The sequence below is a fragment of the Carcharodon carcharias genome, chromosome 12 (assembly GCF_017639515.1).
Source record: "Carcharodon carcharias isolate sCarCar2 chromosome 12, sCarCar2.pri, whole genome shotgun sequence".
In the NCBI taxonomy this organism is placed as follows: domain Eukaryota; kingdom Metazoa; phylum Chordata; class Chondrichthyes; order Lamniformes; family Lamnidae; genus Carcharodon; species Carcharodon carcharias.
Window position 1 is genome coordinate 2,450,165 of NC_054478.1, and position 24,252 is coordinate 2,474,416.

At 49.9% G+C, this 24,252-nt stretch overlaps 1 protein-coding gene across 1 annotated transcript in view; it reads left to right on the plus strand.

The window, feature by feature from the left end:
- Positions 1 to 24,252, plus strand: part of LOC121285332 (chondroitin sulfate synthase 2-like) — a 621,627-nt gene that overhangs the window by 572,625 nt on the left and 24,750 nt on the right. The window contains exon 2 of the mRNA XM_041201821.1: positions 17,471 to 18,035. Coding sequence (XP_041057755.1) covers positions 17,471 to 18,035 — 565 coding nt within the window. The remainder of the gene's footprint in view (positions 1 to 17,470; positions 18,036 to 24,252) is intronic.

Genomic DNA, 24,252 nt, shown 5'->3' on the forward strand with positions numbered 1-24,252 from the left:
GTACAGTACTGGGGGGGACAGGGGTGTCACTGTATAACACTGGGGTACAATACTGGTGGGGATGAGTCTGTCACTGTATAACACTGGGCTACAATACTGGTGGGGATGAGTCTGTCACTGTATAACACTGGGGTACAATACTGGTGGGGACAGGTCTGTCAATGTTTAACACTGGGGTACAATACTGTTGGGGACGGGTCTGTCACTCTGTAACACTGGGGTACAATACTGGTGGAGACAGGTCTGTCACTGTATAACACTGCGGTACAATACTGGTAGGGGCAGGTTTGTCACTGTATAACACTGGGGTACAATACTGGTGGGGACGGGTCTGTCACTGTATAACAGAGGGGTACAGTACTGGTGGGGACTGGTCTGTCACTAAATAACACTGGGGTACAGTACTGGTGGGGACAGGTCTGTCACTGTATAACACTGGTATACAATACTGGTGGGGACGGGTCTGTCACTCTATAACACTGGGTACAGTACTGGTGGGGACAGGTCTGTCACTGTATAACACTGGGGTACAGTACTGGTGGGGATTGGTCTGTCAGTAAATAACACTGGGGTACAGTACTGGTGGGGACAGGTCTGTCACTGTATAACACTGGGGTACAGTACTGTTGAGAATAGGTCTGTCACTCAATAGCGCAACGGGACTGTACTGGCTGGGTGCTGCCTGTCACTGTATAACACTGGGCTACTGTACTTTTGGGGACGGTTTTGTCGCTGTATAACTCTGGGGTACAGTACTGGTGGGGACAGGTCTGTCACTGTATAACACTGGGGTACAGTACTGGTTTGGATGGGTCTGTCAATGTATCACACTGGGGCACAATACTGGTGGGGACAGGTCTGTCTTTGTATAACACTGGTGTACAATACTGGTAGGGGCAGGTCTGTCACTGTATAACACTGGGGTACAATACTGGTGGGGACAGGTCTGTCAATGTTTAACAGTGGAGTACAGTACTGGTGGGGACGGGTCTTTCACTGTATAACACTGGGGTACAATACTGGGGGGACAGGTCTGTCACTGTATAACACTGGGGTACAGTATTGGGGTGGACAGGTCTGTCACTGAATAACACTGGGGTACAGTACTGGTGGGGACAGGTCTGTCAATGTTTAACACTGGGGTACAGTATGGTGGGGACGGGTCTTTCACTGTATAACACTGGGGTACAGTACTGGTGGGGACAGGTCTGTCAATGTTTAACACTGGGGTATAGTACTGGTGGGGACGGGTCTTTCACTGTATAACACTGGGGTACAGTATTGGTGGGGACAGGTCTGTCAATGTTTAACACTGGGGTATAATACTGTTGGGGACGGGTCTGTCACTGTATAACACTGGGGCACAATACTGGTGGGGACAGGTCTGTCTTTGTATAACTCTGGTGTACAATACTGGTAGGGGCTGGTCTGTCACTGTATAACACTGGGGTACAATACTGGTGGGGACAGGTCTGTCTTTGTATAACACTGGTGTACAATACTGGTGGGGACAGGTCTGTCAATTTTTAACACTGGAGTGCAGTACTGGTGGGGACGGGTCTTTCACTGTATAACACTGGGGTACAGTACTGGGGGGACAGGTCTGTCACTGTATAACACTGGGGTACAGTACTGGCGGGGACAGGTCTGTCACTGAATAACACTGGGGTACAGTACTGGTGGGGACAGGTCTGTCAATGTTTAACACTGGGGTATAGTACTGGTGGGGACGGGTCTTTCACTGTATAACACTGGGGTACAGTATTGGTGGGGACAGGTCTGTCAATGTTTAACACTGGGGTACAATACTGTTGGGGACGGGTCTGTCACTGTATAACACTGGGGCACAATACTGGTGGGGACAGGTCTGTCTTTGTATAACTCTGGTGTACAATACTGGTAGGGGCTGGTCTGTCACTGTATAACACTGGGGTACAATACTGGTGGGGACAGGTCTGTCAATTTTTAACACTGGAGTGCAGTACTGGTGGGGACGGGTCTTTCACTGTATAACACTGGGGTACAGTACTGGGGGGACAGGTCTGTCACTGTATAACACTGGGGTACAGTACTGGAGGGGACGGGTCTCTCACTGTTTAACACTGTTGTACAATACTGGTAGGGACAGGTCTGTCTTTGTATAACACTGGTGTACAATACTGGTGGGGACAGGTCTGTCAATGTTTAACACTGGAGTACAGTACTGGTGGGGACGGGTCTGTCACTGTATAACTCTGGGGTACAATACTGGTGGAGACAGGTCTGTCACTGTATAACAATGGGGTACAATTCTGGTGGGGACGGGTCTGTCACTGTATAACACTGGGGTACAATACTAGTGGAGACAGGTCTGTCACTGTATAACACAGGGGTACAATACTGGTGGGGACGGGTCTGTCACTGTATAACACTGGGGCACAATACTGGTGGGGACAGGTCTGTCTTTGTATAACACTGGTGTACAATACTGGTAGGGGCAGGTCTGTCACTGTATAACACTGGGGTACAATACTGGTGGGGACAGGTCTGTCTTTGTATAACACTGGTGTACAATACTGGTGGGGACAGGTCTGTCAATGTTTAACAGTGGAGTACAGTACTGGTGGGGACGGGTCTTTCACTGTATAACACTGGGGTACAATACTGGGGGGACAGGTCTGTCACTGTATAACACTGGGGTACAGTATTGGGGTGGACAGGTCTGTCACTGAATAACACTGGGGTACAGTACTGGTGGGGACAGGTCTGTCAATGTTTAACACTGGGGTACAGTATGGTGGGGACGGGTCTTTCACTGTATAACACTGGGGTACAGTACTGGTGGGGACAGGTCTGTCACTGTATAACACTGGTGTACAATACTGGTGGGGACAGGTCTGTCACTGTATAACACTGGGGTACAGTACTGGTGAGGACGGGTCTGTCACTGTATAACACTGGGGTACAATACTGGGGGGGACAGGGGTGTCACTGTATAACACTTGGGTACAATACTGGTGGGGATGAGTCTGTCACTGTATAACACTGGGCTACAATACTGGTGGGGATGAGTCTGTCACTGTATAACACTGGGGTACAATACTGGTGGGGACAGGTCTGTCAATGTTTAACACTGGGGTACAATACTGTTGGGGACGGGTCTGTCACTCTGTAACACTGGGGTACAATACTGGTGGAGACAGGTCTGTCACTGTATAACACTGCGGTACAATACTGGTAGGGGCAGGTTTGTCACTGTATAACACTGGGGTACAATACTGGTGGGGACGGGTCTGTCACTGTATAACAGAGGGGTACAGTACTGGTGGGGACAGGTCTGTCACTGTATAACACTGGGGTACAGTACTGGTGGGGACTGGTCTGTCACTAAATAACACTGGGGTACAGTACTGGTGGGGACAGGTCTGTCACTGTATAACACTGGTATACAATACTGGTGGGGACGGGTCTGTCACTCTATAACACTGGGTACAGTACTGGTGGGGACAGGTCTGTCACTGTATAACACTGGGGTACAGTACTGGTGGGGACTGGTCTGTCAGTAAATAACACTGGGGTACAGTACTGGTGGGGACAGGTCTGTCACTGTATAACACTGGGGTACAGTACTGTTGAGAATAGGTCTGTCACTCAATAGCGCAACGGGACTGTACTGGCTGGGTGCTGCCTGTCACTGTATAACACTGGGCTACTGTACTTTTGGGGACGGTTTTGTCGCTGTATAACTCTGGGGTACAGTACTGGTGGGGACAGGTCTGTCACTGTATAACACTGGGGTACAGTACTGGTTTGGATGGGTCTGTCAATGTATCACACTGGGGCACAATACTGGTGGGGACAGGTCTGTCTTTGTATAACACTGGTGTACAATACTGGTAGGGGCAGGTCTGTCACTGTATAACACTGGGGTACAATACTGGTGGGGACAGGTCTGTCTTTGTATAACACTGGTGTACAATACTGGTGGGGACAGGTCTGTCAATGTTTAACAGTGGAGTACAGTACTGGTGGGGACGGGTCTTTCACTGTATAACACTGGGGTACAATACTGGGGGGACAGGTCTGTCACTGTATAACACTGGGGTACAGTATTGGGGTGGACAGGTCTGTCACTGAATAACACTGGGGTACAGTACTGGTGGGGACAGGTCTGTCAATGTTTAACACTGGGGTACAGTATGGTGGGGACGGGTCTTTCACTGTATAACACTGGGGTACAGTACTGGTGGGGACAGGTCTGTCAATGTTTAACACTGGAGTACAGTACTGGTGGGGACGGGTCTTTCACTGTATAACACTGGGGTACAATACTGGGGGGACAGGTCTGTCACTGTATAACACTGGGGTACAGTATTGGGGTGGACAGGTCTGTCACTGAATAACACTGGGGTACAGTACTGGTGGGGACAGGTCTGTCAATGTTTAACACTGGGGTACAGTATGGTGGGGACGGGTCTTTCACTGTATAACACTGGGGTACAGTACTGGTGGGGACAGGTCTGTCAATGTTTAACACTGGGGTATAGTACTGGTGGGGACGGGTCTTTCACTGTATAACACTGGGGTACAGTATTGGTGGGGACAGGTCTGTCAATGTTTAACACTGGGGTATAATACTGTTGGGGACGGGTCTGTCACTGTATAACACTGGGGCACAATACTGGTGGGGACAGGTCTGTCTTTGTATAACTCTGGTGTACAATACTGGTAGGGGCTGGTCTGTCACTGTATAACACTGGGGTACAATACTGGTGGGGACAGGTCTGTCTTTGTATAACACTGGTGTACAATACTGGTGGGGACAGGTCTGTCAATTTTTAACACTGGAGTGCAGTACTGGTGGGGACGGGTCTTTCACTGTATAACACTGGGGTACAGTACTGGGGGGACAGGTCTGTCACTGTATAACACTGGGGTACAGTACTGGCGGGGACAGGTCTGTCACTGAATAACACTGGGGTACAGTACTGGTGGGGACAGGTCTGTCAATGTTTAACACTGGGGTACAATACTGTTGGGGACGGGTCTGTCACTCTATAACACTGGGGTACAATACTGGTGGAGACAGGTCTGTCACTGTATAACACTGGGGTACAGTACTGGAGGGGACGGGTCTCTCACTGTTTAACACTGTTGTACAATACTGGTAGGGACAGGTCTGTCTTTGTATAACACTGGTGTACAATACTGGTGGGGACAGGTCTGTCAATGTTTAACACTGGAGTACAGTACTGGTGGGGACGGGTCTGTCACTGTATAACACTGGGGTACAATACTAGTGGAGACAGGTCTGTCACTGTATAACACAGGGGTACAATACTGGTGGGGACAGGTCTGTCTTTGTATAACTCTGGTGTACAATACTGGTAGGGGCTGGTCTGTCACTGTATAACACTGGGGTACAATACTGGTGGGGACAGGTCTGTCAATTTTTAACACTGGAGTGCAGTACTGGTGGGGACGGGTCTTTCACTGTATAACACTGGGGTACAGTACTGGGGGGACAGGTCTGTCACTGTATAACACTGGGGTACAGTACTGGCGGGGACAGGTCTGTCACTGAATAACACTGGGGTACAGTACTGGTGGGGACAGGTCTGTCAATGTTTAACACTGGGGTACAATACTGTTGGGGACGGGTCTGTCACTCTATAACACTGGGGTACAGTACTGGTTTGGATGGGTCTGTCAATGTATCACACTGGGGTACAATACTGGTGGGGACAGGTCTGTCACTGTATAACACTGGGGTACAATATTGGTGGGGACAGGTCTGTCACTGTATAACACTGGTGTACAATACTGGTGGGGACAGGTCTGTCACTGTATAACACTGGGGTACAGTACTGGTGGGGACGGGTCTGTCACTGTATAACACTGGGGTACAATACTGGGGGGGACAGGGGTGTCACTGTATAACACTGGGGTACAATACTGGTGGGGATGAGTCTGTCACTGTATAACACTGGGCTACAATACTGGTGGGGATGAGTCTGTCACTGTATAACACTGGGGTACAATACTGGTGGGGACAGGTCTGTCAATGTTTAACACTGGGGTACAATACTGTTGGGGACGGGTCTGTCACTCTGTAACACTGGGGTACAATACTGGTGGAGACAGGTCTGTCACTGTATAACACTGCGGTACAATACTGGTAGGGGCAGGTTTGTCACTGTATAACACTGGGGTACAATACTGGTGGGGACGGGTCTGTCACTGTATAACAGAGGGGTACAGTACTGGTGGGGACAGGTCTGTCACTGTATAACACTGGGGTACAGTACTGGTGGGGACTGGTCTGTCACTAAATAACACTGGGGTACAGTACTGGTGGGGACAGGTCTGTCACTGTATAACACTGGTATACAATACTGGTGGGGACGGGTCTGTCACTCTATAACACTGGGTACAGTACTGGTGGGGACAGGTCTGTCACTGTATAACACTGGGGTACAGTACTGGTGGGGACTGGTCTGTCACTAAATAACACTGGGGTACAGTACTGGTGGGGACAGGTCTGTCACTGTATAACACTGGGGTACAGTACTGTTGAGAATAGGTCTGTCACTCAATAGCGCAACGGGACAGTACTGGCTGGGTGCTGCCTGTCACTGTATAACACTGGGCTACTGTACTTTTGGGGACGGTTTTGTCGCTGTATAACTCTGGGGTACAGTACTGGTGGGGACAGGTCTGTCACTGTATAACACTGTGGTACAGTACTGGTTTGGATGGGTCTGTCAATGTATCACACTGGGGTACAATACTGGTGGGGACAGGTCTGTCACTGTATAACACTGGGGTACAATATTGGTGGGGACAGGTCTGTCACTGTATAACACTGGGGTACAATACTGGTGGGGACAGGTCTGTCACTGTATAACACTGGGGTACAGTACTGGTGGGGACGGGTCTGTCACTGTATAACACTGGGGTACAATACTGGGGGGGACAGGGGTGTCACTGTATAACACTGGGGTACAATACTGGTGGGGATGAGTCTGTCACTGTATAACACTGGGCTACAATACTGGTGGGGATGAGTCTGTCACTGTATAACACTGGGGTACAATACTGGTGGGGACTGGTCTGTCACTGTATAACACTGCGGTACAGTACTGGTGGGGTTGGGTCTGTCACTGTATAACACTGGGGTACAGTACTGTTTTCGATGAGTCTGTCACTGTATAACACTGGGGTACAATACTGGTGGGGACAGGTCTGTCACTGTATAACACTGTGGTACAATACTGGTGTGGACGGGTCTGTCTCTGTATAACACTGGGGTACAATACTGGTGGGGACAGGTCTGTCACTGTATAACACTGGGGTACAGTACTGGTGGGGACGGGTCTGTCACTGTATAACACTGGGGTACAATACTGGGGGGGACAGGGGTGTCACTGTATAACACTGGGGTACAATACTGGTGGGGATGAGTCTGTCACTGTATAACACTGGGCTACAATACTGGTGGGGATGAGTCTGTCACTGTATAACACTGGGGTACAATACTGGTGGGGACTGGTCTGTCACTGTATAACACTGCGGTACAGTACTGGTGGGGTTGGGTCTGTCACTGTATAACACTGGGGTACAGTACTGTTTTCGATGAGTCTGTCACTGTATAACACTGGGGTACAATACTGGTGGGGACAGGTCTGTCACTGTATAACACTGTGGTACAATACTGGTGTGGACGGGTCTGTCACTGTATAACACTGGGGTACAGTACTGGTGGGGACATTTCTTTCAGTGTATAACACTGGTGTACAGTACTGGTGGGGATGTGTCTGTCACTATATAACACTGGGTTACAGTACTGGTGGGTACAGGTCCGTCACTGTATAACACTGGGGTTCAATACTGGTGGGGACAGGTCTGTCACTGTATAACACTGGGGTACAGTACTGGTGGGGACGGGTCTGTCACTGTAAAGCACTGGGGTACAGTACTGGTGGGGACAGGTCTGTCACTGTATAACACTGGGGTACAGTACTGTTGGGATGTGTCTGTTGATGTTATTTCCTGGCAGTTTTGGTTTTGTTTCCACTTGTTGTACTCTTGCTCTCTGATGTCTTACAGTTTTTGTTTTTCATATGTAAATTTAAAAGGACTTTGAAAAACAGATATATGATAATTTTTTTCCTGCTAATTTGTTATCAGCCTCCTGCTATTATTAACATCAGAGGTTACAGTGAACTTGAGTGAGGTAGGAATGTGAGCAGCTGTAAACCTCTATTCTTCCTGCTGCTGCATTGCTAATTGTTACATGTTGTTTATGAGCCAAATTCAGGTCTGCCTGTCCCTGACTGAATCCCAGCCTCACAGAATTGTTCCAGTCTCGAAGGAGGCCATTCCGCCCATCGTGTCTGTTCCTGCTTTCTGAGCATTTTAACTTGGTGCCAATCTCCTACCTTTTCCCCATAACAATGCACATTTTTTTCTATTTAAATAATCATCCAATACCCTCTTGAATGCCTTATTCAAGTTTGTGTTGCTTTACCCCATCTTCTCTGGGCAGTAGCCCTTATGTTCCTGTGCTAGGCTAGCGAATAATTTACTGTAGATTGCTACAGCCTGTTACTCATGAGTCACTGTTGGTGCAGAATGTGCAGGTATTCATTGTGTCACTAAGGGTGTCATCAGATTCCCAGTTTTACAACCTGTTGCAATACACCTTTAAGCAGCTTGGCATCACTAGATGGGAAGTGTGTCATGTGGTCTAGTCTGTTTCACCTTAGCCTGTGATCAGAGCACACATCCCTGATGCTGATGTCTTTATGTTCTCATGTGCCTTGTCTGAATGAATGAACCCACAATGTGTTTACACATTCCCTAAGAGTGATTGGTGCCTTTTTTCAGTATAAAAACACAAAATGCTGATCAGCGTTGGTCAAACAGTGTGGCAGCGAGATTGAATGCAGTTACAACATGGTGAACAGCCATGGCTTGTGGTACATGACACGACACAACTTATGATGTTCTGGGCAGACAACAACAAGAGTGCAGTGTTGGAAATAGTTGTAATTGTAGCATGGTGACTTCACAGTAAAGCTTAGAAGACACAGTGGCTGAGCGAGCGTTCAGTAAAGAGCTGGTGAGCAGACATGTCCCTCGTGGTGAGACTGCAGCCTGTGAGTTCAGTGAGTGGGACAGTGCATTGAGGGGACCAGCCCGGGGTTAGCTCCGTGGGAAAGGCGAGTGATCAGGATTGGACTAGAGAAGGTTGTGGTTATAATGGGCGGAGCTTTGGAAAAGCGTGCGAAAGCAGCTCCAGCGACACTCATCCCGGGTATTATAGGGGAAGGAAGGTCACAGGGATAGTGTCAGAATGCCCACAAAATTCCCTGGTTGAATTGGGATGCAGCTGACCTACTTTCTGAGTTTAGTATGTTTAAACAGCGGACAGAGCAATGGTTCCTCAATTTAGGTGTGTCTGAACCAGACAAACAAGCCATGAAAATTTGCCTAGCAATTGGGAATTAAGATCTACACAGGCTGAACACTCAGCTAACAGAAGAAGAGCTAAAGGATCCTCAAAAGATATGGGGCAGAATTATACACCCTCCCCCCTTTGTTAGGTTTGAAGGTGGGGGTATGAGCGTAAAGCTAGTTATTATTTGACAATTGCACAATACATCAAAACAGAATTGTTGCGCACACTCTAAGTGTTATTTTCGGTTTGTTTGGTGTGTCTAGAGAGATCATCACACATAACAGTCAGCAATTTATTGGTAAGCCACTTCAGGGTATGTGTGAGAAGTGGAATATCGATCACAGTACTTCTCCTCATTCCCCTAGATTTAACAGCCTGGCTGAATGAATGATTCACACGATGAAATCCCTAATTCTCAAATGTAAACAGACCAAGCAAGATCTACACATTGAAATGTTACATCTGAGAGCAACACCTTTAAGAGCAATTTTTCCAACACTGACAGAGATTATGTTTTGTAGACCGGTGTGTACCAATTTACCTACTCATACCCGTTCTACTCTCTCAGAAACTAGAAAGCAGCTTCTAAAACTACCAAGTGCATGATAAAAATGCAGGCACAGAATTGCCAAGATTACAGTTGGGACAATGAACTCACATCCAGGATCCCACAGAAGATACATGACAACCAGCCAAGGTGACAAGGATTTGTTTGGAACCAAGGTCCTATGAAGTCATTACACATAAAGGCACAACAGTGAAGTGTAACTGAGGACAAATCAGATCCATTCCCGCTCCTCAACCACCGGTACGACCACACTGGTATTGTGTCTCGGACAAGATCCTAGAATAACAATCCCACAGATCATTGTGAGCAATTAAAGAAACCTCCAAACAAGGTTACCATTCCAGGACCTGGGCCTACCAGCAGATTACCTCTACACTTTAGAGACTCACAAGGTGGAATAGTCCCAGTAGCTGCAATGACGGCTTCTCACACTGTATCAAGCCGCCATCTCAAACCCGCTGCATTAATTATTCATTCCCGGGCAGGCTCTCATTCACCCACCACACCGTCACCTCACCGCTTCATCACTCCGGGCACCATGTTTAAAGTCCAGCCACACAAACACCTCTCAGAGCTTCCAGCCCAGGACCAGCTGCACGGGAGACATGGCCCCGAAAGGCAGGATGGCTGCAGCCCCCAGGTTCAATGATGTGTCCCTCAAGCACCTTTTGGACACGGTGGAGGCTCATGTGATGTCCTCCACCCCTGCTCTGGCCGCAGGATGGGCAGCGACATCACCAATCCAGCACGCGAGGCGCTGGCAGTGATGGTCAGTGCCTACACCCTGCAAAAGAGGACACCTACCCAGTGCCACAAGAGGATGAATGATCTCCTCCGTTCTGCCAGGGTAAGTCACTCTTCTCATCACTCTCAACTCACACACTCACAAACCCAGCACACACCCACAGGGCCCTGACTCACTGTCAGTGTGAGGGACATCACCATTCACTCTCTCACACTCACTGTCATTGTCCTCATCCTGTCCATGGGACCACTCACCACCCACACAGGCCAGGTATACTTATCACCTGGCCTGGCCGGCATCCTGATACACTCTCTCCATCTCTATCCATGCAGGACAAGCTGACACACAACAACAGGGAGAGGTCACTGAGCTCTGAAGAAGGGACATATGGACTCGAAATGTCAACTCTGTTTCTCTCTCCATAGATGCTGCTGAACCTGATGAGTTTTACTCAGGATGTAGGAGTCGTGGACACTCCCTGGAAACTGTGCGCAGACCTGCAGGACGTGTTTGTGGTGGTCACACACCAGCTGCACACTCAGCAAATGGAATCCCTTGTGTTTGATGTAATTCACCATGTGTAGCGATGGGGACCTGAGCGCCACATGAGTGCAGTCAATCGCACCCTGTACCTTTGGGAATCCCAAGATCTGGGAGAATCCAGTCCCACTTGCATCCTGGCTGTCCCAGTCCCGGTTGAAATGCACAGAGTTGTGTGCCCTCACAAAGATGGTATCTGTGACCTCGTGGATGTATTTGTGGGTGGTGGATTGTGGAATCCCACAGAGGTCACCTGTGGAACCCTGAAAGGAGCCACTGGCACAGAAATTGAGCATGTGGTCACTTTCACAGCCTCTGGCAGTGGATGCCCTCCATGTCCTCTTGGCGCCAAGTCCTGCAGTAAGTGGCAGATGTGATCCACCAGGTCCCTAGACATGTGTAGTCTTCATCGATACTGGCTCCTAGTCATCTGCAGAAATGACAGGCGGCGTCTATAGACCCTGGGTCTAGCTGGGTGCCGATTAACAATAGCTCTCTGTGGCTCTTCAGCAGGGTGTGCAGGAACCCCAGCTACCCCTTCTTCCTGTGGGTGTTGCTCCTCTCTCTGCACAGCTGAGAGCCTCCAGTGCTCTCTTCACCACCATCTTCATTCTCTGTACACCATGAGGCATACAGCTAGTTCACCAGGCTCCATGATCCTGATGTCCTCCTCCTGCAAGATGAAAGAGAGAAACGTGTGGGTTAGCTTGTCTGTATGAACCTGTCCTGGTTAAGCCTGAAGGCCCCTTAACACATCCACCACTTGGATGGTCAGAGTTTAGTGCGCTGCACGGCTGCCTGAAACCCCACCCACCTCCGCCCCACTCCCCCTGACTGATTGGCAGCAGCTTTGCCCATTGGACTGCAGGCTGTGCCCTCAGCTCAGACACAGACATTCTCCTAACCCACACTGCAAGGCTGCACTGTTAGCTTCAACCACGGGGGAGACTGGTCCAAACCGGGATGCTGACATTGCAATGGGGCTGTGAGCGTCTCCAGCAGTGACTGCTCCATGGCCAGATTTAGCGAGGAGATTGTACAATGTGTGCAGCCGCCTAACTGTTCTGTAATCCACTAAAACACTCATTAGTTTGCAGTCTGTGCCCGAGGGGTGAAAAGCTCTGGAACACTTGGTGGCTCTTTGATGCCTCTGTGTTGTTTGACTGGGCAGAGAAGTGATAGACCCAGTTCCACACATATTAATGTGGCTGTGCCTGAACTGTCTCAGCTACAGAGGAATGGTCACCTTATACAACGTGTCCCTGATGCGTGGCCTCTTCCCTCCCCCTGACCCCGCACATGCTTATTCACTGCCTTCAGCCGCAGGGCAACCCTTACCCCCCCTGCCAAAGTCACCTCAACCTTGAAATCCAACACGGGACCCTCGCAAGCGGTCAGGAACATTACTGTGCACTCACCTCCGAGTCCCCCAGCAAAGTGCAGCGCACCAAGTGCACACATGACGTACGCTGTTGTGAAACACGTCAGTGCAATCACGCCAATGTGGGCGGATGATCCAGCGGGGGGGGGGGGGGGGTGATGATTCCGGCGGGCTGGCCTCATAATGATATGCAGATGTTTTACAATGAGGTTCCCACATCTGTTGGTGGGAAACGTGACCTGCCATTGATGGGCTGAGTGGATGATCGCAAACTGGCTTCACGATGTCATGAAACCAGTTTTGACCTTCTCACTATATTGTCCACTCACACCGCTGAACACACCCGATGCCAAAGGGCATGGACGATTCTGTCCATGAACCTGAAATCCAGATGATTGTTTTCAGTTGTGGAACTTTTCTTCATGAAAGTGTTGGCTTCCTACGACGTGAAAAGAAACCCAACACTGTAAGACTTTATTCTCATTGCTATTTTAAAAGGTGGACTTTCTTCTGAACAAAAAGATGGCTGCTACAAGCCCATATGATCACAGGGTTGGCCCTTTGTCCTTGGAGCCATTACAGGGCTAACAAGAACAAACAAATTCCTCCCTCAGCCAGTGTATCTCTCAACTCATTGCACTTTCTCCTTGTAGTCACAAAGCCGGGAGACGCGTGGATCGGAATTTGCTGTGTCTGCACATCCCAGACCTGGGACTGGACAGGTCCATTTCAAAAGGATGTTATTTGCACTTGATGAGCTCGCCCTTTAGCAGAGTCAGAGTATCTGCTTAGACAATGGCTGCCTGACACCAGACTTTCAATATGGAAGGTAATTCTTTCAACAGCTAATGCCTGGAACATTATCAGTCCCGAAATCAAAACTAGTTCCAGACATTGGATAAAGATGGTTTTGAAGTCATTGTGAAGAAGGAGCGCCACATGATTCGAGTGAACATCCTGAAATCTCAAAAAGCCTTTGAGAACCGAGAAATCCTTAGTCTGCCGTTGAGCATCCAACTGGTCAACCCCCAAGAAGCAGAACACCAGGCAGAAAAGGAGCCTGCTCCTCGAAGCATGTCTCTGCTTGAAGATTTCCGAACATCACCTGCAGAACTGACCCCGTACCCGCTTCACGTTGCACTATTAGTGCCAACTGTAATGAGATTTCGACAGCTCCGGCCTGCAGACAGCTGAACTGGAAACCTGAGGTGAAAGAATTCCTCAGTGAACTCTGACTCTGGGACTCACGTGAACTGATATTTCTGTGGTTCCTGGACTGTTAATATCTATAGTTGTATAACTTGTGTGTGTATTTGCGAGTGAGAACACTAAAATAATCCAAAACACCTCACAAAGTGGTGAGAGGAAATCAGTGCAGTGTGCAGGACTCCCGCCTGTTCAGAACAACAGGATAAACGACCTGTGTTCTCCACACAAGCCCTATCCTCTGGGGAAGCTGTGAACACACACCAGAAACCGAGAACCTTGGAGATCTGATTCTCAATAGAATTTCAGATCTAAATAGCATCTCTTCACGGACAAACCACTGCACAGAAAATGGAGACATCGTCAGACAGGGAGGCAGTGGCTTTAGTTTGGGATTGATTCAGTGCTATGGGGAGAGAGCAGGGCAGTGGGATTAGTTTGGGGATTGATACAGGGCTATGGGGAGAGAGCAGGGCAGTGGGATTAGTTTGGGGATTGATACAGGGCTATGGGGAGAGAGCGGGGCAGTGGCTTTAGCTTGGGATTGATTCAGTGATATGGGGAGAGAGCAGGGCAGTGGGATTAGTTTGGGATTGATACAGGGCTATAGGGAGAGAGTGGGGCAGTGGGATTAGTTTGGGATTGATAGAGGGCTCTGGGGAGAGAGCGGGGCAGTGGGATTAGTTTAGGGATTGATACAGGGCTATGGAGAGAGAGTGGGGCAGTGGGATTAGTTTGGGGATTGATACAGGGCTATGGGGAGAGAGCGGGACAGTGGGATTAGTTTGGGGATTGATACAGGGCTATGGGGAGAGAGCAGGGCAGTGGGATTAGTTTGGGGATTGATACAGGGTAATGGGGAGAGAGCGGGGCAGTGGGATTTGTGTGGGATTGATACAGGGCTATGGGGAGAGAGCAGGGCAGTGGGATTAGTTTGGGGATTGATACAGGGTAATGGGGAGAGAGCGGGGCAGTGGGATTTGTGTGGGATTGATACAGGGCTATGGGGAGAGAGTAGGAGAGTTAGATTAGTTTGGGGATTGATACAGGGCTATGGGGAGAGAGCAGGGCAGTGGGATTAGTTTGGGATTGATACAGGGTAATGGGGAGAGAGCAGGGCAGTGGGATTAGTTTGGGATTGATACAGGGCTATGGGGAGAGAGCAGGGCAGTGGGATTAGTTTGGGATTGATACAGGGCTATGGGTAGAGAGTGGAGCAGTGGAATTAGTTTGGGGATTGATACAGGGCTATGGGGAGAGTGTGAGGCAGTGGGATTAGTTTGGGGATTGATACAGGGCTATGGGGAGAGAGTGGGGCAGTGGGATTAGTTTGGGATTGATACAGGGCTATGGGTAGAGAGTGGAGCAGTGGGATTAGTTTGGGGATTGATACAGGGCTATGGGTAGAGAGTGGAGCAGTGGAATTAGTTTGGGGATTGATACTGGGCTATGGGGAGAGAGCGGGACAGTGGGATTAGTTTGGGGATTGATACAGGGCTATGGGGAGAGAGTGCCCAGTTCAGCTACTACTAAAGCACTCTGCCCCTGAGTGAACTCCCGTCCTTGGCAAAGAGTCCGCTTTACCCACCCTAATAACTCCACTGCCCCCCCTCTCACCCACCACCCTAACCAGCACTCTGTCTTGGTTACTGCACTGCCTGGATTGGCTCTTTCGGTGTTTGAGGTACAAGTCTGTTTTAGTGAACGTTCCCTGAACTACTTATTAGGTCTTGGCCCCAGAATGTTTTGCTGGATTGTGTAACTTGCTGCATGTTTCTCAGCCTGACTGAGAATGACTTGTTGGTGCAGAATGTACCAGAGATTTCCAAGTTGCTGCTTGAGGAATCTTGTGGGCCAATTCTTCCCAACTGCTGCCCAGGCATTGTGCCAGCGCTCACTAACTCATTCCTGTTCACATCCTGTCTCCAGACAACTGCAGCATTTTCACCCTGGCAACCAGGACCCCACTCCAAACTGCCTGATCACAGGACCCCATCCCCCTCACCCCACCATCTCGGAGTGTTTGATGGGGACAGTGTAGAGGGAGCTTTACTCTGTATCTAACCCCGTGCTGTCCCTGTCCTGGGAGTGTTTGATGGGGACGGTGTAGAGAGAGATTTACTCTGTATCTAACCCCGTGCTGTACCTGTCCTGGGAGTGTTTGATGGGGACAGTGTAGAGGGAGCTTTACTCTGTATCTAACCCCGTGCTGTACCTGCCCTGGGAGTGTTTGATGGGGACAGTGTAGAGGGAGATTTACTCTGTATCTAACTCCGTGCTGTACCTGTCCTGGGAGTGTTTGATGGGGACAGTGTAGAGGGAGCTTTACTCTGTATCTAACCCCGTGCTGTACCTGTCCTGGGAGTGTTTGATGTGGATAGTGTAGAGGGAGATTTACTCTATATCTTACACCGTGCTGTACCTGTCCTGGGAGTGTTTGATGGGGACAGTGTAGAGGGAGATTTACTCTGTATCTAACCCCGTGCTGTACCTGTCCTGGGAGTGTTTGATGTGGATAGTGTAGAGGGAGATTTACTCTATATCTTACACCGTGCTGTACCTGTCCTGGGAGTGTTTGATGGGGACAGTGTAGAGGGAGATTTACTCTGTATCTAACCCCGTGCTGTACCTGTCCTGGGAGTGTTTGATGGGGACAGTGTAGAGGGAGCTTTACTCTGTATCTAACCCTGTGCTGTACCTGTCCTGGGAGTGTTTGATGGGGACAGTGTGGAGGAAGCTTTACTCTGTATCTAACCCTGTGCTGTACCTGCTATTGGATTATCCTTGACTCTGTTCCCTAGATAGGGACTCCATCCCTCTCCCTGCCAACAGTCTGAGATTAAGCCACTCTATTCAGAACTTTGGTGTCACGTTTGTCCCTCTGATGAGCTCTCGATCTGATATCCACGCCATCCCTAAAACCGCCTATTTCTAACTCTGTAGCATTGTCCAACCGAACTCTGTCTCAGCTAACCTACTTCTGTAACCCTCACCATGCCTTCACTGCCTCTCAATGTGACTATTCTAATGGACTCCCGGCAGCTCTTCCACATGTCACTCTCCATAAACCTGAGCTCATCCCAAACTCTGCTGCCCTTAACTCATACCTTGTCCTGTTTCCCTATCACCCCTGTGCTCACTCACCCAGTCAAGCAGCACCTCAATTTTAAAATTCTCATCCTTGTTTTCAATCCCCCCTTGGTCTCGCCTCCCTCCCTATCCCTGTAATCTCCTCCAGCCCCACAACTCTCCGAGATATCTGCACTCCTCTAATTCTGGCCTCTTGTGCACTCACAGTTAGTACCGCTCCACCATTGGCGGCCGTGCCTTCAGCTGCCTGGGCCCTGAGCTCTGGGATTTCCTCCCCTCCGCCTCTCTACCTCACTCTCCTCCTTTAAGATGCTCCTTAAAACCCACCTCATTGACCAAGCTTTGGGCCACCTGACTAATATCTCACTATAAGTGGCTCGGGGTCAGATTTTGTTTTATATTATTCCCCTGTAGTGCCTTGGGAACATTGCATTCCATTAGAGGTGCTAAATCAATGTAAGTGGTTGTTGTTTGATGTTCCCTTTCATTTTGCTTTAGATCGCGTTATATCAGCACCGAGCTGGGGATCCGTGAGGGTTTGTTTGTAGCTGTTCTGACATCGAAAACCACTCTCAACACACTGGCAGTGGCTGTGAACCGTACCATTGGCCATCACATTGACAAGGTCCTGTACTTCACTGGGACCAGGAGCCGGAAAATTCCACACGGGATGTACATCGTAACCCACGGTGATGAGAGGCCCATCTGGAACATGTACCAGACGGTGAAGTACATTTTTGAACATTACAGCGGTGAGTATGACTGGTTCTACTTCATTCAGGACAACTCGTACACTGAGAGCGATCGCATCAAGGGGCTGGTCAACCACCTGAGCATCAACACTGACCTGTACATGGGGCGTCCCGAGGAATTCATCGGCGGTGACACAGAGGGCCATTACTGCCATGGGGGATTTGGATACCTGCTGTCCCGGAGCCTCATGATCAAGTTGCAGCCACACCTGGAGAGCTGTCGGAATGACATCCTGAGTGCGAGGCCTGACGAGTGGCTTGGCCGCTGCATCATTGATTATGTGTCAGTGAGCTGTGTCAGTCAGTATGAGGTGGGTGCAAATCACTGGCGGCTTTCACACCCGCTTTTCAAACTTGCATTCGCCAAGTGGCCCAATGAGGTTAGGAGTTAATCATTCTGGAATCTGTGTGTCCCAGCAACAGGGTGTGGGGAGGTGAGAGGGAGCAGACAGTATTAATTCCCCCCCCACCACACACACAGACACTGCTGGTGACCTCACTCTGCCCTGCTCCCACTGAGTGGGTATCTGCCTGTACCATGGCCAGCGAACCGGCTCCTGATCTGCAGCAGTGGGCATGCTATCCAGATGTGCTCTGCCTCACCCTGGCATGGAACACACTGGTCACAGCTGCACCAGAGAAAATAGAATAAACAATTTGACGTTCACCCCACAAAATCTGAAATAAAACCCCAGGGATGAGGAGCTTCAATTAACGTGGAGAGACTGGAATCACATAATCACATCATTCTTACAGTGCAGACGGAGGCTATTCCACCCATTGAGTCTGCACTGACTCTCTGAAAGAACATTCCACCTAGTCCCATTCCCCTGCCTTTACACCTGTAACCTTGCACATTCTCTCTGACTTGGAGGGGAACTTCCAGGTGGTGATGTTCCCATGTACCTGCTGCCCTTGTCCTTCTAGATAGTAATGGTCATGGGTTTGGAAGGTGCTGTCTAAGGAGTCTTGGTGAGTTCCTGCAGTGCATCTTGTAGATGGTACACACACTGCTGCTACTGTGTGTCAGTGGTGGAGGGAGTGAATGTTTGTGGATATGGTGCCAATCAAGTGGGGCTACTTTGTCCTGGATGGTTTTAAGCTCTTGAGTGTTGTAGGAGCTGCACTCATCCAGGGAAGTGGGCAATATTCCATTTTGGGGAGTCAGGAGGTGAGTTACTTGCCACAGGATTCCTAACCTCTGACCTGCTGTTGTAGCCACAGTATTTACATGACTAGTCCAGTTCAGTGTCTGGTCAATGGTAACCCCCAGGAAGTTGATAATGGGGTAAAAGCAAAATACTGCGGATGCTGGAAATCTGAACCAAAAACAAAAATTGCTGGAAAAACTCAACGGGTCTGACAGCATCTGTGGAGAGAGATTTAACATTTCGAGTCCGTATGACTCTTCATCAGAACTAAAGAGAAATAGAAATGTGGTGAAATATAAGCTGTTTAAGGGGGGTGGGATAGGTAGAGCTGGATAGAGGGCCAGTGATAGATGGAGGCAAAGGAGGGATTGCTAAAGATTACAAACCTACCGACTCCCACAGCTATTTCGACTACAGCTCCTCACACCCCGCTTCCTGTAAGGACTCCATCTCATTCTCTCAGTTCCTTCGCCTCCGTCACATCTGTTCCGATGATGCTACCTTCAAAAACAGTTCCTCTGACATGTCCTCCTTCTTCCTTAGCTGAGGTTTTCCACCCACGGTCGTTGACAGGGCCCTCAACTGTGTCTGGCCCATCTCCCACGCATCCCCCCTCACGCCTTCTCCTCCCTCCCAGAAACATGATAGGGTCCCCCTTGTCCTCACTTATCACCCCACCAGCCTCCGCATTCAAAGGATCATCCTCCGCCATTTCCGCCAACTCCAGCATGATGCCACCACCAAACACATCTTCCCTTCACCACCCACCCCCCCCCGCTCCCCCCCGGCGGCATTTTGTAGGGATCGTTCCCTCCGGGACACCCTGGTCCACTCCTCCATCATCCCCTACACCTCAACCCCCTCCCACAGCACCTTCCCATGCAACCGCAGAAGGTGCAACACCTGCCCCTTCAATTCCCCCTACTCACCGTCCAAGGGCCCAAACACTCCTTTCAAGTGAAGCAACATTTCACTTGCACTTCCCTCAATTTAGTCTACTGCATTCGTTGCTCCCAATGTGGTCTCCTCTACATTGGAGAGACCAAACGTAAACCGGGTGACCGCTTTGCAGAACACCTTCGATCTGTCCGCAAGCATGACCCAGACCTCCCTGTCACTTGCCATTTTAACACTCCACCCTGCTCTCATGCCCACATGTCCATCCTTGGCCTGCTGCAATGTTCCAGTGAAGCTCAACGCAAACTGGAGGAACAGCACCTCATCTTCCGACTAGGGACTTTACAGCCTTCCAGACTGAATATTGAGTTCAACAATTTTAGATCATGAACTCTCTCCTCCATCCCCACCCCTTTTCCGATCCCTCTTTTATATTTATATTTATCATTTATATTTTTTAATATATTTTTCTTTTCCCACCTATTTCCATTATTTTTAAATTTATTTCCATCCATTGTTTCATCTCCACCTTTTAGCTTATTTTGATCCTTCCCCCCACCCCACCCCCACTAGGGCTATCTGTACCTTGCTTGTCCTGCTTTCTACCCTTAATGTCATCATTAGCACATTCCATAGTGAATATCACCACCGTCAACACCTCTTTATTCTTTTGTTCATGACATCTTTGGTAATCTCTCCTTTGCCTCCACCTATCACTGGCCCTCTATCCAGCTCCACCTGTGTCTCCCCCCTTAGCTTATATTTCACCACATTTCTATTTCTCTTTAGTTCTGAAGGAGAGTCACATGGACTCGAAACGTTAACTCTGTATTTCTCTTCACAGATGCTGTCAGACCTGCTGAGTTTTTCCAGCAATTTTTGTTGCTGTTGTTGATAGTGGGGGATTCAGCGATGGTAATGCCACTGAACATCAAGGGGCAATGGTTGTATTCTCTCTTGTTGGAGATGGTCGTTGCCTGACACTTGTGTGGTGTGAATGTTACTTGCCACTTGTCAGCCCAAGCCTGAAAGGGTGGAAACAGATTCAACAATAACTTTCAAAAGGAAATTGGAGAAATACTCAATGAGGAAATTTTGCAGGACTATGGGGAAAGAGCAGGGGGAGTGGGACTAATTGGATACCCCTTTTAAAGAGCCAGCACAGACTCGATGGGCCGAATGGCCTCCTCTTCTGTCTGGTATGATATTGTGAATTTTTTTTGTGCCAATTAATAAGTAATTTAGTTTCATGGTGCAAAGGCAGCTCAAGCTCCATGTGGAACTTGCGATATTGTCGGGAGCAGTGAATCAGGGTCCAGACTGGGATTGTACTGTGTGTGGTTTCCTGATCACATGGTATGAAATTGGGCTAATCCTGGAAAGCAAGTGGCCTCGAGGAGCAGCCTCATTTCTCTTGGACTGCAGTCAGACTGTGAACAGGAAAGGCATCACTTCAGAAACAGTTAAACAGAGCAGCCTCTGTTACAGCTTAGCTCCCAGGGCCCTGGCACAGTGACTGGAATCATTCTCAGTGTGAAACCCATTCACCGGCCTGTCCCGGTGAGGAACAGAACCTCTGACACTCCCCACTTACCCCTGAGTGTCTCCAGCAGAAACCTCTCTCTCTCTCTCTCTCTCTCGGTCTCCCTGTCTGGCCTGACAGCTGCCAAGAATTCCAAGCACCAAACTGGGTGGAGAGGCCCTCGCTGTTGGCACGGAGAGCAGGGAACAGAGTTATCCACACATCCTGAGGGCAGCTCCTGAAGCCCAGAAACTGGGAGAAAAGTCTTGGATGAAGCCATGTATGTGTGTGCGATCCCAATAACCCTTACACAGCCTCAAACTCTGTCACTCCCTCCCTCCCTCACTCCCCTCAAACTCTGCAATGCTTCCCCTCCCTCACTCACCTCAAACTCTGCAACGCTTACCCTCCCTCACTCACCTCAAACTCTGCAACTCTTCCCCTCCCTCACTCACCTCAAACTCTGCAACGCTTACGCTCCCTCACTCACCTCAAACTCTGCAACGCTTACCCTCCCTCACTCACCTCAAACTCTGCAACGCTTACGCTCCCTCACTCACCTCAAACTCTGCAACGCTTACCCTCCCTCACTCACCTCAAACTCTGCAACTGTTCCCCTCCCTCATTCCCCTCAAACTCTGCATCTGTTCCCCTCCCTCACTCACCTCAAACTCTGCAACTCTTCCCCTCCCTCACTCCCCTCAAACTCTGCAACGCTTACCCTCCCTCACTCACCTCAAACTCTGCAACGCTTACCCTCCCTCACTCACCTCAAACTCTGCAACGCTTACGCTCCCTCACTCACCTCAAACTCTGCAACGCTTACCCTCCCTCACTCACCTCAAACTCTGCAACGCTTACCCTCCCTCACTCACCTCAAACTCTGCATCTGTTCCCCTCCCTCACTCACCTCAAACTCTGCAACTCTTCCCCTCCCTCACTCCCCTCAAACTCTGCAACGCTTACCCTCCCTCACTCACCTCAAACTCTGCAACGCTTACCCTCCCTCACTCACCTCAAACTCTGCAACGCTTACCCTCCCTCACTCACCTCAAACTCTGCAACGCTTCCCCTCCCTCACTCACCTCAAACTCTGCAACGCTTACCCTCCCTCACTCCCCTCAAACTCTGCAACGCTTACCCTCCCTCACTCACCTCAAACTCTGCAACTCTTTCCCTCCCTCACTCCTCTCAAACTCTGTGACTCTTACCCTCCCTCATTCCCCTCAAACTCTGCAACTCTTCCCCTCCGTCATTTCCCTCAAACTCTGCGACTCTCCCCCTCATTCCCCTCAAACACTGCAACTCTTCCCCCCTCACTCCCCTCAAACTCTGCAGCTCTTACCCTCCCTCACTCACCTCAAACTCTGCAACTCTTCCCCTCCCTCACTCCCCTCAAACTCTGCAACGCTTACCCTCCCTCACTCACCTCAAACTCTGCAACGCTTACCCTCCCTCACTCACCTCAAACTCTGCAACGCTTACGCTCCCTCACTCACCTCAAACTCTGCAATGCTTACCCTCCCTCACTCCCCTCAAACTCTGCAACGCTTACGCTCCCTCACTCACCTCAAACTCTGCAACGCTTACCCTCCCTCACTCACCTCAAACTCTGCATCTGTTCCCCTCCCTCACTCACCTCAAACTCTGCAACTCTTCCCCTCCCTCACTCCCCTCAAACTCTGCAACGCTTACCCTCCCTCACTCACCTCAAACTCTGCAACGCTTCCCCTCCCTCACTCACCTCAAACTCTGCAACGCTTACGCTCCCTCACTCACCTCAAACTCTGCAACGCTTACCCTCCCTCACTCACCTCAAACTCTGCAACTGTTCCCCTCCCTCATTCCCCTCAAACTCTGCATCTGTTCCCCTCCCTCACTCACCTCAAACTCTGCAACTCTTCCCCTCCCTCACTCCCCTCAAACTCTGCAACGCTTACCCTCCCTCACTCACCTCAAACTCTGCAACGCTTACCCTCCCTCACTCACCTCAAACTCTGCAACGCTTCCCCTCCCTCACTCACCTCAAACTCTGCAACGCTTACCCTCCCTCACTCACCTCAAACTCTGCAATGCTTACCCTCCCTCACTCACCTCAAACTCTGCAACGCTTCCCCTCCCTCACTCACCTCAAACTCTGCAACTCTTCCCCTCCCTCACTCCCCTCAAACTCTGCAACGCTTACCCTCCCTCACTCACCTCAAACTCTGCAACTCTTTCCCTCCCTCACTCCTCTCAAACTCTGTGACTCTTACCCTCCCTCATTCCCCTCAAACTCTGCAACTCTTCCCCTCCGTCATTTCCCTCAAACTCTGCGACTCTCCCCCTCATTCCCCTCAAACACTGCAACTCTTCCCCCCTCACTCCCCTCAAACTCTGCAGCTCTTACCCTCCCTCACTCACCTCAAACTCTGCAACTGTTCCCCTCCCTCACACCCCTCAAACTCTGCAACTCTTCCCCTCCCTCACTCCCCTCAAACTCTGCAACTCTTTCCCCTCATTCCCCTCAAACTCTGCATCCCTCTCCCTCATTCCCCTCAAACTCTGTGACTTCCTCCCACATTCCACTCAAACTCTGCATCCCTTCCCTCTCATTCCCCTCAAACTCTGCATCCCTCTCCCTCATTCTCCTCAAACTCTGCAACTCTCCCCCTCATTCCCCTCCAAGTCTGCGTCCCTTGCCCCTCATTCCCCTCAAACTCTGCGACTCTCCCCCTCATTCCCCTTAAACTCTTTGACTCTCCCCCTCATTTCCCTCAAACTCTGCGACTATTTCCTCTCATTGCCCTCAAAATGTGCGACTCTCCCCCATCATTTCCCTCAAACTCGTCCCTTCCCCCTCATTTCCCTCAAACTCTGAGTCTTGCCCTCTTTCCCCTCAACCTGTGTGACTCTTCCCCTCCCTCACTCCCCTCAAACTCTGCGTCCCTCTCCCTCATTTCCCTCAAACTCTTCGAC